At 45.4% G+C, this 17,655-nt stretch overlaps 1 protein-coding gene across 3 annotated transcripts in view; it reads right to left on the bottom strand.

Annotated features, from left to right (window-relative positions):
- LOC140388082 (troponin T, slow skeletal muscle-like) overlaps positions 1-17,655 on the bottom strand; it is a 66,583-nt gene that overhangs the window by 35,562 nt on the left and 13,366 nt on the right. For 2 of the 3 annotated variants that reach the window (XM_072471702.1, XM_072471704.1), the window contains exons 6-10: positions 13,202-13,213; positions 12,424-12,441; positions 10,738-10,759; positions 5,482-5,539; positions 1,065-1,181 (exon numbers count right to left, since the gene is read on the bottom strand). In XM_072471702.1, coding sequence (XP_072327803.1) covers positions 1,065-1,181; positions 5,482-5,539; positions 10,738-10,759; positions 12,424-12,441; positions 13,202-13,213 — 227 coding nt within the window. The remainder of the gene's footprint in view (positions 1-1,064; positions 1,182-5,481; positions 5,540-10,737; positions 10,760-12,423; positions 12,442-13,201; positions 13,214-17,655) is intronic. The other variant, XM_072471703.1, reaches the window with a different exon arrangement.

Here is a 17,655-nt window from a genome sequence, read left to right as displayed (position 1 = left end):
CATTTTTTGGAGAGGAAATAAAGAGGACATTTCAACCCAGCTCTTTTAATAAGAGTGGGTCCACAGCACCAAACTGTGATGTAGTTTTGGATCTTCAGATAATGATTCATGCTGTTAGTACTGAGATTGCCAAGACATTTGTGAGAATGATCAAAAGCTAAACGCTGCTGCCATCTGCCTTAGCATGCTGTAGGTTTTCTTACAACCTAAAAAGTTGAATATAAAATACACTGTTTAAACCTTGCAAAAAAAAAAAAAAAAGTCTTACTTGATGGGTGCACCAGTCAGAGAATTGGACAGTGTCCAGGGTCTAGCGGTAGCCCCTTCACACTCAATTCTCTGATCTCTGCTGACACTGGGAAGACTCTGGAAATTAAGTTTCAGGTCTTTTAGACAAAACCAGGGCTTAAAACGGTGCACATTTAAATGACAACTTGAAATGTCACTCTGACTAATTCAGCATGCTCGAGTGTGACATTATGTAAAATGTCTAGTATATAAAGAGTTAATGTAATATCCTAATTGACCATTAGATGGAGCTATGTATAGAACTATACAAAGCACTGACTCTCGGGCTTCTGCAAGAGGGCTGCAGAGAGTGCAGAGGAAAAGTCTAGAGTGCAGAGTACAGTTATAGATGGTGTAGAGACTAGCGTTAGTAGAATGTAGAATAATAGATTATTGCTTGCTATAGGAGTAAGTGGTCGAGCTTTAATAAGTAGTGTAGAAAATGTTAGCTTTGTTATTGAACTTAGCTTCTGTGGTCTTTGTGAATATTACGACATCCATCCTGATAACAAGAATCACAAAGAACACCACATCGAGGACTGTTGTTCTTTGCAAACATACAAAAAATATATAGCAGCACAGTTATAGATTTCTAAACACGGAGGCACATCATAATTCCAAATTTTATGAGATAGCTGTTCTGAAATTTCTAGGAAACAGATATCATACAAGCTCAACACTTCAATAATTATATACACTTAGAGCAATAATTTCAAAAAGTAGCATTATTAGGCATTAGCTTTATTATAGATTCTATCCTTTGAACCAAACCGTACAATTCTCTCTTTTAAAGCAATGAGATCGTCTTCTTCCTTTTTTCTCCTCTCAAAATGAGCTTCAATGAGAGTTTGCAATTCCAATAGATCCTTTTCCATACGCTTTCTCTGAATGTCCTAGAGGTAAAACCAAAAGAGACATAACACTACTGATGGCGAAGAGTATGGATTTATTATATCAGCAATGCAAGTCATTTGTACCTTTATAGACTCTGGGCGTGGTCTAATGGAAAGGTGCAATTTCAGGCAGGTCTGGCTGGAGGTTTCTCCCCGACTCAACGGAGAGTTCCCCCCCCCCGCTATCTAACCTCACTTCGTCACTGTTTCTGGCACTGGGGAATTTCGCTCCGGGCTAGCCCACAATTGGGGCACAATCTAAAACAAATGGGAACTTTGTCCTATAGCGAGCACGTTCAGCTGCGTGTTTCCTGGTGCTTGCAGCACCGAGAAACAACGCTATCTAACTTGACTCTGATTAAATGCGGGGTCTCAGCATTCCCATTTCCTGCACGGAGGGGATCCGCTCGGCAAAACTCATCAGTGCAGGGAAAGATCAGGACAGCATTTAAAAATGGCGGCCCAATCACCGGCACGCAATCAAAAATGGCAGCTTGACAGGTGGCACTGCCAGGGGGCCAGCTGGTATTAGCAGTGCAAGGATACCAGCCTGTCCAAAGGGCATGCACCTGGGGGCCTTCAATCCCCTGGAAGACCCCCACGAGTGCTATTCCATCTGGTCCACATTGGTGGAGACCAGTATTGAACAGAACACGCCCAAGGTATTCATGGCGAAGTGGATAGATCCCAACACCTTGGTTAGATCACAGGAATGCATATGTGTGAGACTAGCTATCTCACTAATATGCAGATTTGCTAAAAAGTGATCCCGCCCACAATGGGTGGGCTTCACATTGTGACAATTAGCGGGATCATGCTAGATCTCACGAGTCATGGAAAGCCAGGTAGACCCTGGGATCAGGGTCTCCCAGCAGTTACTGGCCATGTTGCACCATGGTGTGCTGCTTTTTGAGTACAGCATGGCTGGTAGATCGCGCCCTTGGAATTTTATTCATCACTGGGGAGCTGAGATCACTGGCCAGACCGGCTCCTCAGAGAAAGGGTGCCCTGATCTCCAAGTGAGCTTGAGGGTCCCTCACAACACCCCCTCCCAAATTCTCTGGAGACCCCTTCACCCCCCCCCCCCCACCCTTCAGAGGGGCACCACAGTAGCAGTGGTTAGCACTGTGGCTTCTCAGCACCAGGGTCCCAGGTTAGATTCCCAGCTTGAGTCACTGCCTGTGCGTTCTCCCAGTGTCTGCATGGGTTTCCACCAGGTGCTCCGGTTTCCTCCCACAAGTCTTGAAAGACGTCCTGATTGGTAATTTGGACCTTCTGAATTTTCCCTCCATGTACCTGAACAGGTGCCGGAATGTGGTGACTAAGGGCTTTTCACAGGAACTTCATTGCAGTGTTAATGTATGCCTACTTGTGACAATAAAGATCATATCCCCCTCATCCCTCCTTTCATGGGCATGGCCCCCCCTCAGGCCTGACCTTTGGCAGTGCCATTCTGACACCCAGGCACTGCCAAGGTGCCCTGGAGAGAGCCAGGGAGCCACTCTGCCTTGTCCCCGATCACCTAATGGCCTGGGAGACCCACCAGGTGCCGTTCCACATTTGTGTGGACCAGTACTAATCGGTGCCCGGCTGGGGTCTCCCTGAAGAGGCCAGGAGGGGGTTGGTCTCGTGTCAGCACGGTTAAGTGGGTTCTCAAATCCACTTAGCCAAGCGAGTCTAGGTTCCACCCACATCATGATACCTCAAAATATGGATACATCTCGCAAAGTGCATTGGCCGTCCGGAAGCCTGGGGGAGGCCTCCCCCGGCTGCGCTGCGCCCCTGATCAGGCGGGATATGGCCGGTGGATCACGCCCCGTGTCTTGGTTGTGCATTATAGGGATAATTCTACAAAACGATGCACTGGAGTTATGCCCAACAAGAGGGCCTGTTGGTAACTGAGACACAACCGCAATGGATGGAAAATCATGGCCAAAACTCCTGCTAAGCGTTCCTAATGAGTTCAGAGTATGATTTTGTAAAGTTCTCTTTCAGATTCCTTTTCCAGCAAGAACAGATATGGTACAACATGACGTAATGTGGTTTTCTACCTAAAGCAACTGTCTCCATTAGAATTTATTCTTGTACGACTATTTGGATAGAAGGGAAACGAGAAAATGTGACATCAATTAATATGATGCCTTTTGCTGGCGATAGTTCTTTTGTTCCAAGGAAACTTGGTATTTTAGGCTATCTTTAAATTGCATTACCTAGTCATGAATCAAGGTACAAAATAGGTTCTGCTTTGAAATTAATGAGATTTAATTAAAGGTTTGGTCAAATTTGATGCAAACATGTGTTGCTAATTTAATTTGGTTTCTTTTATGCTCCTGGAAGAGAAGAATAATGTTACGACAGAAAGAAAATGCTGCAGATGCTAGAAATCTGAAACAAAAACAGAAAATGCAGGAAACATTTAGCTGATCTAGTGGCAACAGTGGAGAGGAACAGAGTTCCTATGTCGAATCTTACCATCTTAGTTTTCCCATCAGCAGTTGAGTCCATTTCCAGATGGTATTTAAGGACTGCCACTTGTATGTATGATCATACTGGAGGTGGCCACTTAACAGGCCATTGCCAGGGGCCCTGTCCAATTAAAGGACAGAGGATAGGCTCAATAGCGAAGAGGACCAATGGTAGAACCGGAGGTTGAGAGTGTTCAGCAGACCCACCAGGAAAGGCACTGCTGCTGTAGGAGGGAGACAGTGGGGGCACATCAAATTGAACACAACAAAATGTATAATAATAAATGCGGCTACATCTGCACACAAGACGGCCCGTGGTGGTTCCTGTGGCCTTCTGCCAAATGTGATTCTGGGGAGATGGGCAAGAGAGACATAACAAAATCCCTTTCTCTTTCTCACCCAAGGGCCATCTCCAGCTACGTGCCGGGCCTCAGCCACAGATGGGAGGATTTTTGTAGCATTGCCAATATGTCGACAAGAAGCCACTTAAATGCCACCAATTGGCAGCAGCAGGTAGTCATCAGCTGGACGGTGAAAGTCTGACCCTGCCTCTGGCGAGATTGCTTGGTGGAGAGTGTGTGTGTGTGTGTGTGTGTGTGTGTGTGTGTGTGTGTGTGTGTGGAGAATCGGATCTTGTTGGGTAGCCGACCTGATGCGTTACTTCATTAAATTCCTTCATCTTCAAAGCCGCTTCCATGCAGCTGATAAGAGTCTGTCCAATGATTCAGGTTGATGATCTCTTGTCAAAACTTCAAATTGTTAGATATGCCCCAGTTTTAAATAAAGACAGAGGTAGGGATAGAGGGGGAATGGGAAAAGAGCAAAGGCACGCTCTGTGATAGGATGCAAGACAGGGGACATTAATGACAAAAGGGATGAAGGCAAGGCAAAAGAAGATCGAGATGGAACAAGGAAAGAATAATGGTTCTAGAGCAGGTGTAACAGCACCTACAGAACTTTATTTGTGCTGCCAATTTGGTTCTGTTGGTAGCACTCATGCTTATGGAGCCCCAGTCCTAGAAAAAACCGTACCAGCGTGAGATTGTTGGATAAGAGATTTTTAGATAGCTCACAAATTCAAGTGTTCAGCATTTCTCCCACTCAAATAAAACACCAAAAAAGTTGCCAGTTGTTAATTTATCCATTCTGGTGTTTGAGACACTTTGCCAGGTACAATTAGTTGCCATAGCTGCAGACATAATGGCAAGATTGCATTCGAAAAGTCATTAATGTGGGTTTTTAAAATAATAATTTTTAGACACTCAAAAAGAAAGCCAGTGATCTACAAGTTATTTGTAAATGTTTAATTATACTATTTTTTAAAAGTATCTTTGAATGTTGCAGTTATAGGGCAGGATTCACCGGTTTTTCACACTGGCCGTATATTCCGTGAGTCCCACACTGGTGCACGGGTTTCCCGGCGGCAAGGGGTGCTGTCACGTTGACATCACCGGGACTGGTAGATCCCGCTAGCGGGCCTTATTCCTGCCAAAATACACGTGGCGGAATGGTTGGCAAATCCCATCCACTGTATTCAAAAATCTTAGTGATATCAGATTTAAAGATTAAAGCATAATACAACATCATTAGAGTAAATTATAAGTTCTTCCAGCTAAATCGGAGTCTCACTTGACCGGATTACAAGCTGAGGAATTAAGCGCAGAGGTTAGCACTCCCAATTCTCACCCAGACTGGAAAATTGGGAGCACTGGAATTCATCCAGACAGACACCAATGCTAAATTTTCCTGATCTATGCTCTTGGAAAAGGAAGAACCACACAGGCAATATCAATCGGAATATGTATCCACATGAATCAAGGAAGAAATATACTTGCATCAAAGTCAACTTTTTCACCATCAGGAATTTTGGGAGCAAGACTGGGTATAAATAACCTGAGAGAGAGAGAGAGAGAGAGAGAGAGAGAGAGAGAGAGAGAGAGAGAGAGAGAGAGAGAGAGAGAATTAAATATTGATTCTGAATTTCTGCATTAATAATATATTGGGAGCCATAAAAGATGTAATATGAAGGCGAGTCTGTCACTAATACTGCAATGCACAATGACTGCAACAGGCACTTCTATAGCATTTTTAACACTGCAAAACAATTAGTGTCATAACAAAAATGGACATTGAACCAAAGAAAGACAAATGCAAAACAAAATAAAAAAGAGAGATGGAGGGTACAATTTACCAGCCGCATACTGCTCGAATGGGGCAGGACGCAGCCGGTAGATCCCAGGAGAGGCCTCTCCCAGGATTCCCAATGGTGCTTACGCCTACGAGATCTCGCGGGACGTCGCAATCTGGATCCCAGCAATAATGGGTGGGACCCAGTCTCGCAGAGTTACATTAGTTTAGAAATCCACTTAACTCTGCTGACGCCGGAACGAACGGCCACCCGGCATCCACCGGCCTCCCTGAGGAGACCCCAACCTGGTGCCATTCAGCATTGGTTCCCACAAGCGGGGCCAGAAAGGGTGGTTCCCAGGTGATCAGAGGCCCCAAGTGGTTGTCCTCTGGGCATGGTGGCACCCTGGCATTGCTAGTGCCACATGAGCACATTCACATCCCCAGGGTGCCAGAATGGCATTTTGCCTGTGCCAGGGATCAGGCCCGGGGTTGCCCTGACCATGTGAGGTGGGGTGCGGGACAACACAGAGGGCCCCCTTATGGGTGAGTCAGGTGTTTGGGGAGGGGGGGGGGGGGGGGGGGGAAAGAGAAATCTGGGGGTTGAGAGATGGGGTGCCATTTAAAAATAGCCTCCCAATCTCTTGCTGCACGGAGGAGCTCTGCTTGTTGGAGTGCAGGTAATGATGCAAAGTGCAACCTGGGGTTGGTGGGCAGGGGGGGGGGGGGTGGCTTCCGCACGGGGCTCCTAAATAGCAACAGAGTGCCATTAAATAACAGGGTCATCCCGGGCACTACATGTGCAGAGAATAAACAATCTCGCTAATCCCGCCCAGGACGGACCAGATCGCACCCGGAGGAATTGAGACTTCTTGGAAAGTTGAACATTAAAGATACAGAGGGGTGAAGTCATGGAAGATTTGGATATGGGGATAAGAATTTTAAAATTACAGCCTTTGAAAATTGGAAACCAATGTTAACCAATGAGATCAGGGTGGGACTTGGTGGAGTTTCAACAAAAGATGGACTGAGGCAAAAGGTGAAGATGGATGAGAGAGTGGGCACTCTTTATTCTTTAATGGGATCTGGCAGTCGCTGGCAAGGCCAGCATTTATTGTCCATCCTAATTACCCTCGAGAAAGTGGTGGTTAGCCACCTTCTTGAACTGCTGCAACCCATGTGGCGCAAGGACACTCAAGGGACCTCCAGGATTTTGGCACCAACAGTAAAAGTGCAACAATACATTTCAAGTCAGGATGGTTGAGGGTTGGAGGAGGTGATGGTGTAACCATTTATCTGCTGCACATGAACTTCTAGGAGCCTTGGCAAGTTGCTACAATGCATCTTCTAGACAGTATACAATGCAGGTCTGTGGTGGAGGGAGTGAACGTTTAAGGTTGTGGAAGGACTGGCAATCAAGCGGGTTGTTTTGTCTTGGATCATGTTGAGCTTCTTGAGTGTTTTTGGAACTGCACTCATCCAAGCAAGTGAAGAGCATTCCAGACCACTCCTGAGTTGTGCCTTGTTGATGGTGGTCGGACTTTACTGACTCAGGAGGGGAATTATCTATCTCAGAATTACCAGCCTCGGTCATCCTTCCCACAGTAATTATAAGACTAGTCCAGTTCAGTTTCTGGTCAATTAAAATCCCCAGGATGTTGATAGTGGGGCATTCAGTGATGGTAATGCCATTGAAATGTCATATCTTAGTGATGGAGAGGATGAGTTCAGAATCTCAACTCAGGGTCAAATAGGATGCTGAGCTGTGAACACTGTCTGGTTCAGCCTGAAACAGTGGTCAGGCAGAGGGATAGAATTACTTGCGAGGGAATGTACCTTGAGACTGGGACTAAAGATAATGGGTGCAATCCAATGGTCAAGCTGCTAAGAAAAGCAGCTTGCTGCAGCACAGCGTGGCCAATGAAAGCCAGGAGACCTCGCTCCAGGGATCTACATGGCTCACCACACCTCGCGAGATCCAAGGTGATCTCATGAGGCGTTGCGATGTAAATGCTGCCAAATGTGGGCGGGATCACTTTTTGGCAAATCTGCATATTAGAGCAAGGCAGTAATCCTCACTCTAATTTGAAGCTTCCGGAGGCACCCAAGACTTTATTCATCCCCTTCGCCTCAGAGACCTTAGGCAAGCGCCGTTCAGCACTGGTCCCCACAAACAGGGACCAAACAGAACGGCAGTCGTGGGGGTCTCCCAGGGGATCGCCCTTTAGGCAGGATGGTGCCCTGGCACTGCTGGTGCTACCTGGGCACTTTGGCAATACCACCTGGGTGCCAGCCTGGCACTGCCAAGGCACTAAGCTGGCATTTGCTGCACGTGCAATCAGGCCGTGGACTCGCCTATAGTGCGTTCATCTGTAGGGGAGGGAGTGTTGGGGATCATTTTGGGGGCCTCAAATGGCGTCCCAATCTCTCGTTATACTGGGGAGTTAGTCGAGGGCGCTCCCTACTACACAAAACGGGGCTGTGTGCGGCATCGCCACGCATTCCCCGTTCAGGCCCCTTATACAACGCATCAGGAAACACGTGGCTAAACGTGCTTGCTAGGGGACATTGTTCTCTTTTGGGAGAATCACGTCCAATGTGTTTGAACTTCTCAGTTTGTGCGGAGGAATTTTTGGCTAAAGAGTATTGGATGTTGGATAAGCAGTCTGAAAACACAGGAGTAGCGGAGGATTCAATCATGAAATTTAAATGAATGTTATCAGGATACATGGACGAGTTTTTGAAAGACTTCATTGAGTGTCAACACATTGATGGGAAATGGGAGGGGATCAAGAACAGATCCTTGGAGGGGCAGCACGGTAGCATTGTGGATAACACAAATGCTTCACAGCTCCAGGGTCCCAGGTTCGATTCCGGATTGGGTCACTGTCTGTGCGGAGTCTGCACATCCTCCCAGTGTGTGCGTGGGTTTCCTCCGGGTGCTCCGGTTTCCTCCCACAGTCCAAAAGATGTGCGGGTTAGGTGGATTGACCATGCTAAATTGCCCATAGTGTCCAAAATTGCCCTTAGTGTTGGGTGGGGTTACTGGGTTATGGGGATAGGGTGGAGGTGTGGCCCTTGGGTAGGGTGCTCTTTCCAAGAGCCGGTGCAGACTCGATGGGCCGAATGGCCTCCTTCTGCACAGTAAATTCTATGAAATTCAGCAATAATCATATGGGATTGGGAGGAGAAGGCATTGCACATGATTCTCTGGCTACTACTGAATGGATAAGAGTGGAACCAGGTGAGAACACTCAGATGGACAATGGAGGAGATACATTGGAGGAGATGCTGTTATCAACTGTGCCAATGGGTTGCAGAGAAGTCTAGAAGGGATTGTTCACCACTATCACAGTCATGTGCAGATCCAATGTGTTTGACTCTTAACTGCCTTATGAAATCGTCTGGCAATTCTTACAAAGGGCAATAAAGGATGGGCCACATCTGCTGTCCCTGCTGGTGACACCCAAACCCCATTAAAGAATACATTTTTAAAAGCCAGCTCATAAAGATGTTGAGGATCATGTCGGCCTGCTGTATTAAATGGCACAGTGAAGGGACATTCATATGCAAGGACTAGAGGCAGCAACGTAGGCTACTTATCAGAGAATTATGTAAGGGAAGAGGAGGAGGACCCTCTACTCTCAGAGAGAGAGACCACTGAGGAGGAAGGTGACAAAGGAAGACATTCCAAGGAGCAGACTCGGATACTCATGACAAGATCCATACAGGACACCATTGCAGGACACTTACTTCCAAGAAGGTTCACCCAAGGAGGTTTGAAGATCTCACTTTATCTTCAGCACCAACTGCCTGGCACATCATTGACAGATAGCGAAATGTGCAAAACCATTAGCACACCACTTCTTCCAGGAGATCCCCATCTCCAATGAGGCAATGTCAAGCGCAGTTGTGGACAATTGTTGGTATTACAATAGCATAATCCCACACCATTAGCACCCCAGGTTAACCGGTGTTCAGGGATTGACCTTGAGATGCCCTGTGACAGAGGGAGCTGCAAGTGCACGTTGGGGTTGGCAATTACTCAAACAATACAACCTTAGGTCTAGCCAAAGCCTGCCCATTAGGTCAAGAATGCATCTGAGCAATGCAAGTTGAGATTTGCAGATAGGATTGCTGGGCCAACAAAAAGGCACTAACTCAACACCGTACACAGTAAAGTCGCACCAGAGATTTCCACACCATCCATCGGGTTTCAGTCAAATCACTGGTGCACAGTAACAACAGTGTGCCCCATTCACAACATGTGCTAATGATCTTTAGATAGCCTAGAAATATTCTGCTAATCTGATGACATTTGGTGTATTATACAGTTATATCAATAATAAGGGAATGCTACCTCAAAATCCAGATACCCGAAAATCAGACTTTAAAAAAAAATGGGCATAGAAGGATTTTGATTGCTATTAAATGAGTGAATAAAACGTACTGCCTTATTTAAGGAGTTGCTGCATCGACGTAGTGCCTTCTGAGCTTTGAACATCAGTTGTTTCCATGCTCAAGTGGTCAGAACAACTTGACCCCCATCTGACCTCGAAGGTGGAGTGGAGTTGCACCTCTCTGTACAACTTCCATCCAGAGCGTGTCTCTGGTGCTCCAGTGGCCCAAAATGAACAATGTTTGTTGCGGCCTCACCAAAGCAAATCCAGCTTCAGTGTGGCTAATGGTTAGACACGATCACTGTCAATCTTTATCTAATTACACTACTGGAACTGTGAAATGCCTCTGGACCTTTTCATGAAAACCAGCAGGATCTGAAATCTGGTATGGACTCGGTTTTGAGATCCTCTGAATTGTATTTTGAATCAGGACATTCAGATAACAAAGGGGTGGCTGGGCATTTACAATTCTCTGCCTGGACCAGCTTCCTTTCTGACAGATGTCACAGGACATTCTAATACTGTGTAGTTTATCTTCTATCAATAACCACATTTATGACTTACTTTGGTTTAGGCTTTGCCTCTTCTGTAACAAAGAAAGAAAAACAACATTAGAAAATGCACGATGATGGACGATCATAAAGAAAATCTAGGCTAGAATTCTCGGTTCCAGCTGGCAGCCCACCCTGCCCGCGGGTTTTCCGGCGGTGTGGGGTGGCTTCAATGGGAAGTCCCATTGACAAGCAGCAAGAGTGGAGTATCCCAGCAAACAGCACAGCAAGAAACACGCGGCTGGGGAACTGAAGAATCTAGCCCCTAGTTTTGGCAAATTCCAAATGTATGCAGAATTAGCCAACTACTTGATCTCAAAATTTTACGAAATCACAGATTTTAAATTTAGTGACATTAAATGCTAATTATTCAAAAATTATACACAGGTTATGATCATGTAGTGGTTAAATTGCAGGACTGGTTGTAATTCAGAAGTCTAGACTAATAATCCAGTGAACAACTTCAAATCCCGCCATGGTAGTCTGAGAATTTTTTAAACTCTGGAATTAAGTAGAAAACTGGAAATCAGTAGATTGTTGGAAAAACCCAACTCATTCCCCCTTTGGCCCTATTCATAGACCAGATGTTGACTTTTCTTTGTCAGAAGTCAAAGAAGCCATCAATTCTTTCTGCCAAATTATTTCCAAAAATGTGTGTTTTCCAGCTTCGCCTGCTGTCAGAATAGTCCTGTCCCACCCAAGTCAATGGAACATTGGGTGCCAGAACAAGTTGTAAATTTATATCCTTTGTCCTTAATTGCAATCTTAAAAGACAGGTTTAGGTTAGGTGGAAGGTTAAAGACTGAAAGGCAGACCCAAGCATACTTCTAATTCGCCAATTCCCAGCATCAACTGAGATCAGAAGGTGGATGGGTGACCAACCTGACTGGAGGGTGTGGTTTCAATAGGATAACGAGAATGCAAGCAACACTGTCATTCTGATTTGTGACTTTGGCTTTAGTTGACAGGGTCCCCCAAGCATTATAAAACCTGGCAACTTGACCAAGGTCTTTACAACTAGCTTCCAAACCTGGGCATCATTCAGAAGAGTTTCCCAGTAACCTTCCCACAAGGCTTCCAGTCCCATCATTAGGTCTCTGACCAGCACCCCCGCCCCCTTCCTGGCCCACCCACCAGGGCAAAATTGCGATTGCTCTATCATAAACCTCCAATCTCCCCATCCCCAGTCATCGGCCACCTGAAGACCCATGTTAAGTATAATTCAGATATGTATTAAGCATCCTTCTTTTCTGTGCAACAACACACCAACACACAACTCTCCAACTTCAAAAGTATCCCAATTACATTACATAATTTTTACAGTTTGTACTGTCGACGTATTTCACTCGGAATTGTTCAAAGCTATTTCATATGCGACCTCGGCACTCAGCAGACAGAGGAGGAATGTCCCCATCAGTATTAGCTGGATTTTCACTCAGGTTCTCGGTGGTGCCCAAACAAGTGTGTCACTCTGAAACAAACAAGTTTGTTCGACCAGATGAGGTTTAATGCTCAATTCCTAGATCATTCCTTCCATACTCTGCAGCCAAGTGAAAGCAAAAAATTTGGTTTGATTTTCATTTACAGAAGTCTTTCAATTGTCTACAACTACTTGTCACCTATAGGTCATTAAACAGGTGCCCACAGTCCATGCAAATGATGAAACAAAAAAAAAAAAAGTCATTAAAATTTAACATACCTTCTTCTGCTTCTCCTGCTGAAAGAGCGAGCCAGAGGAGAGAGAAAAAAAACAATTGGAAATCGGCAAAAATAATTGGGCAATCTCAAATTTTAATCATTGGGCAATTGGGAATTAGTTGCCAATTTTACACTGCTTCCCATTAAGTCAATGGAAAAGGTGATCGGGTGGGGTACAAAACGTCCACTAGATTTTCTACCACCCGACAATAACTTTAAAATTACCCCCATTGCATCCAGGACAGATGTACTAGGATTTTAAGTCTCCGCCAGCGGGTCCCCCCCACGGCGGATGCGGCGAGCCATTCAAATGTCCGATGACTTTGGTGACTCTAGGAATTTTTTGTCTGGTTGGAAAAATGACATTTTAACACCGAAAAACACAAATGGTAATATTGTTCCAAATTACCAGGCTTGGCAGATCCAAATGTTGCATGTAAATCAATTTTAGTAATAATTCTAAACATTATTATAATTTGCTACAACCCAGGAGGGAGCTGCACTCCAAAAGGGAGAATGGTTTGGTTTTAGCACTTCTGCACTATAACCCCGATCCTCCTAACCAGTTAACCACATCTTACTGGCAGTGAGAGAGGGCAATGTTCATCCTGCAATTTTCCAATTAACTATACAGCTGTAGTTAACCCATACATGGCTGGTTTTGCTGCTGAGGAACAGAGTTCCTGTGTGGTTTAAAAAAGATTGGATTATCCTGGTTCATTATTTGGGCCAAGCAGAAAGGTAATTAACTGGAATTCAGAAAATAAATAATAACCTACCTTGGGGAGCTTCTTCAAAGTGGATGAAAATTGAAGAATTAAAAGAAAAAAGAATGGAGTTAAACAAAGGCTACATCATAGTTTCTTAAAATTTAATTTATTGGATATGAGTATTGCTGGCTATACCAGCATTTATTGCCCATCCCCAGTTTCCCTTGAACTGAGCGGCTTACTCCATTTCCAGAGGGCATTTTAAGAGTTAACCACATTGCTGTGGATCTAGAGTCACATGTAGGCCAGGCCAGATAAGGGTGGCAGATTTCCTTCCCTAAAGGACAGTAGTGAAAATGGAAATGTGAATTTGTAGGGTGACTTCAATGCAAACACACTCCCACATGGAATCTCGCTTGCTAAAATTGCCCACATTTTCATCTAATCCTCGTCTAGGCTCCTGCTCCGAGCAAATTCCATACAGGATTTGACCTGACTGAATCTATTGTTCATGAGGGTCGAATAGTATTTTCTGCTGTGCTTAAAAAAAAAAAAAAAAAAAAAAAAAAAGAGTAAACATAAATGCGCTTGAAATTTGCTCATCAGGCTTTGTATGTAAAGTAATCTCAGTTTGCAGATTAAAATTACTGTTTGGAGATGCAATCAGAGCCCTGAGTTTTGAACTTGCAAGTCAGCAAATTTGAGGGCACGGTCCTCAAAATCCCATCTATGTAAAACTAAAAGGAAGGAATTAATGTATCAAGTGCTGCAACTTCAAGTATTCATGGTTGGCAGACAAGACCTCTTGCAAACTCTGCCAAAATGTGTGTTGCGGGCAGAGGGGTTGGAAATCGGCTCTGCAGAATTATAATAGTAGATAGATTTCAACCTAGGTATAATAGCCTATTAATAACCAAACATCCTAGGTTAACTAGGCCAAAAACGTGCAAGGTAATCAGAGCAGTTTGCGACATCCAAAATCCAGTTGTTGACAGCATCTTTAGAATCTTCTGTAAATTTCCCATAGGATATAGCAGGCCCCTTTTGCCACTCACATTTAAATTAAAAATTGTAGAGAAATATCTGAAAACCCAGTCTACCAGAAGGATGTGGAGGCTTTGGAGAGAGCGCAGAAAAGGTTTACCAGGATGTTGCCTGGATTGGAGGCTATTAGCTATGTGGAGAGATTGAATAAGCTGGGATTGTTCTCTCTAGAGAGAAGGAGGCTGAGGGACAACCTGATAGAAGTTTATAAAATTATTAGGGGTATAGATAGGGTGAACAGTTGGAGGCTTTTTACCAGGGCAAAAATTACAATTACAAGAGGGCACAGGTTCAAGGTGAAGGAGGAAAGGTTCAGTGGAGATGTGCAGGGGAAGTTTTTTTATTTGTTTTTGTTTTTTGTTTTTACACAGAGGGTGGTGGTGGCCTGGAATGCACTGCCAAGTGAACTGGTTGAAGGAGATATGTTAGCAACCTTTAAGACTTATCTGGATAGGCACATGAACAGACGGGTATAGAAGGATACAGGAGGTTGGTCTAGATAGGGCATGTGATCAGCGCGGGCTTGGAGGGCCGAAGGACCTGTTCCTGTGCTGTTTTGTTCTTTGGTACAGGTGGGGAGAGGCGCCGACCGGCGCCTTGGCCTTTTGACTCCCTGATAGCCCAGAGATGGATTTTGTTGTGTTGGCAGTGTGTTGATATGCCTGTGAATAATATTGTATATAGCTATCATTGCGACTTCCTACCAGCTGGTGGCGTCAGACGTCAGTCATGTGCCATCCGAGTCTCAGCAGTTGGTTGCAAGATGTACAACAGGACAGTCGCACATAGGGTAGTTTCAGGAGAGTTCACAAAACTCAAATAGTAACTTAGTCTGTATAGTATTCAGTTTGTTAACTTTCCACATGTTAATCAATAAATCATCATTCTAGTTCAAGTCACCAGCAGTTCTGTGTGAATGATTGCAACGACAAGGTCACAGAACACAACAGGTGGGATTCGCAGCTGCCGAAGATAGGGGTACGGGTGAGTGATTTGCAGAATTCTTCCATTTGGAAAAGATCCAAGTTCACAATTCGAGGGGTGGAGGAGGGATTCACCTCGAGATGGAAGCTGTTTATTGACTTCAAGGAATTGTGACAGTGAAGGTTAACAGGATGGAGAGCAGGAACGTCAACATATATAAAAATTTGTTCCTGGGTAATATGAGAAGGCTGAATGATTACAGAAGGGAGAGTAATGATGAGGTGGTGATTGCGGAAGAAGATGGGGAGAAACTTGGTAGGTAACGAGGAGCGGGTAGAAGGTGTTTTGATATGCTGACAAACCTCAAACTCACTTCGGAGGCTCTCAAGGTTGTTGCAGTTTATAAAACCTCCCAAGAATTCAATATGGAGGAGTCTTAGAAGGAGTGGGAGGAAACAATGGGCTGACCATGATGGCAAGTTTCTGTGGGCAGGAGTCACATCTGGACGTGCGTCAATGGCGGACTCCCTCCCCCACCATAGTAGCACCTAATGTATAGTACAATCATCCATCTAATTGATAGCTTTCAGCCTTCAATGTAATTGCCTGACCAATCTGGAGACGTTGGGTGCAATTTCTGGCTGTTGAATTCACAGGTCGTGGCCTGGAAAGACGAACCTGGCAGAGGACAATGTCAGGTGACCAAGCAATTTACTGCAGTCAAAAGCCAAAGAGGTTTTTGATTTCTGCAAGATTTTCAAACAATGTCTTGGGTCAATATTATTAAATAACAGAATAATGTTAATGTTAGAAATTCTGCAGGGGCTGTTTGAACACCTATGGCCTGCATCCTATCTATATAATGTCAAGATCTAATCTTGAGCAGCTGATCTCATTCCAACATGTTTTCCCCCATGGATGGTTGAAAGAAGAGCGAGTGGAAAGGGACCTGATAAGGTCCTGAATCATGCTGCATTTCATTGGCAACTGCCTGAGCCCTTCTCCCGGCTGTGTCCACCAGGCGTGAAGTCATAATGCCAGCAAACAGAAGAGACCTCCCTGAAGCAGCCGACTGCCAGGACTGAAGTTAGCACTGGTGCCTCAGAGCTGGAGGCATTGCAGGAAGATGCTAAATGACTGAGATGTGCAAAGGCAAGTCGTCAGCCTGTGTGTTGATGAACATGGAAAGTATAGAAAACAAGACAGCATTATGCACCAATTACATTACTCATTGCCCCGATGCCCTTGGAAGTGGGTGGCGATATGCCTTAGACTTCAGGAAAGGTACATAGTATGTTGGTTGCTGATCATTGTACAGATTATACATTCTCACGAGGCCTGGCATGGCGACAGGAATTGTACGGTTTATGCATTCAAAGGCTGGGAAGCTTCCAGTTTGAAACCGTGGGAGCTTAAGTGCTTTACTGTTGAAAGGTATCATATCTCAATCTAATTAGTGCCAAAGGTGTGGAATATAAAGGTCGTGAAAGGCCAATTAACATTGTCTTCAGTGTGTCCTACACAGGTGAACAATCTTTTGCTGACCGCACCTGCCCAGAGGGATGATATTTTTCCAGAATCGGGATGCCAACGGCAGAATTCTCTGTTCCTGAGACTAAGTGTTGATGCCAGGACAGGGTTGGTGGACGTCTATGACAGCAAAACTGGCGCCACACGGACTGATTCAGCTGCCATTGAGGGGCGAGCACCGGCACGTGGAACTCGATTCCAATGGAAAATGGTGCAGGATTTGCCGGGTCCGTGAATGTCAGGAGGCTGACAAGCTGCAGTTGCATACACATGTATGGGCAGCAGAGTAGCACAGTGGATAGCACTGTTGCTTCACAACGCCAGGGTCCCAGGTTCGGTTCCCGGCTTGGGTCACTGTTTATGCAAAGTCTGCATGCTCTCCCCGAGTGTGTGGGATTCTCCCAGGTGCTCCGGTTTCCTCCCACAACCCTCCCCTGTAGGTGCTAGGTTGTGCAGGGCCAATTGTGCAGATACCAACAATCCAGGATACATTCTGAGAATATTGGAAAACAAAGAATCTGAACCTCCATCCCTCGGAACAAAGGAGGAGGAGGCGGCTACGCTCCATGGCAGAACAGATCATGGCTGATCAATGTGCTGTTAGGTAATTTGGACATTCTGAATTCTCCCTCCGTGTACCCGAACAGGCACCAAAATGTGGTGACAAGGAGCTTTTTACAGTAACTTCATTGCAGTGTTAATGTAAGCCTACTTGTGACAATAAAGATTATGATTGCACTCCCCACACACTCATCCCAGCTAACAAGATGGCACTGGAGCATGCCCATCCCATTGATAGCTCAGCTGGGGCCAGAGGGCATCTAGGGAGGGGTGGCCTGCAAGGACACCCATATCACCCATGGACCCAAGTTCACAGTAGACAGACAGTGCTGTGCGCAGTTGCATGGCTGCCTTGCAGGCTGCAGCAATGGTGTTCTGCCTGTCCACCCCGATCCCACAGCCCACCTCCTGCCGCCCCCCCCCCCCCCCCACAAGACCCTGGCAGAAGCCCCCCGGCCAGCGGC

Source organism: Scyliorhinus torazame, chromosome 13 (assembly GCF_047496885.1).
Source record: "Scyliorhinus torazame isolate Kashiwa2021f chromosome 13, sScyTor2.1, whole genome shotgun sequence".
Lineage (NCBI taxonomy): Eukaryota > Metazoa > Chordata > Chondrichthyes > Carcharhiniformes > Scyliorhinidae > Scyliorhinus > Scyliorhinus torazame.
The sequence above is the reverse complement of the archived record's forward strand: the minus strand, read 5'-3'. Positions and strand labels throughout refer to the sequence as shown.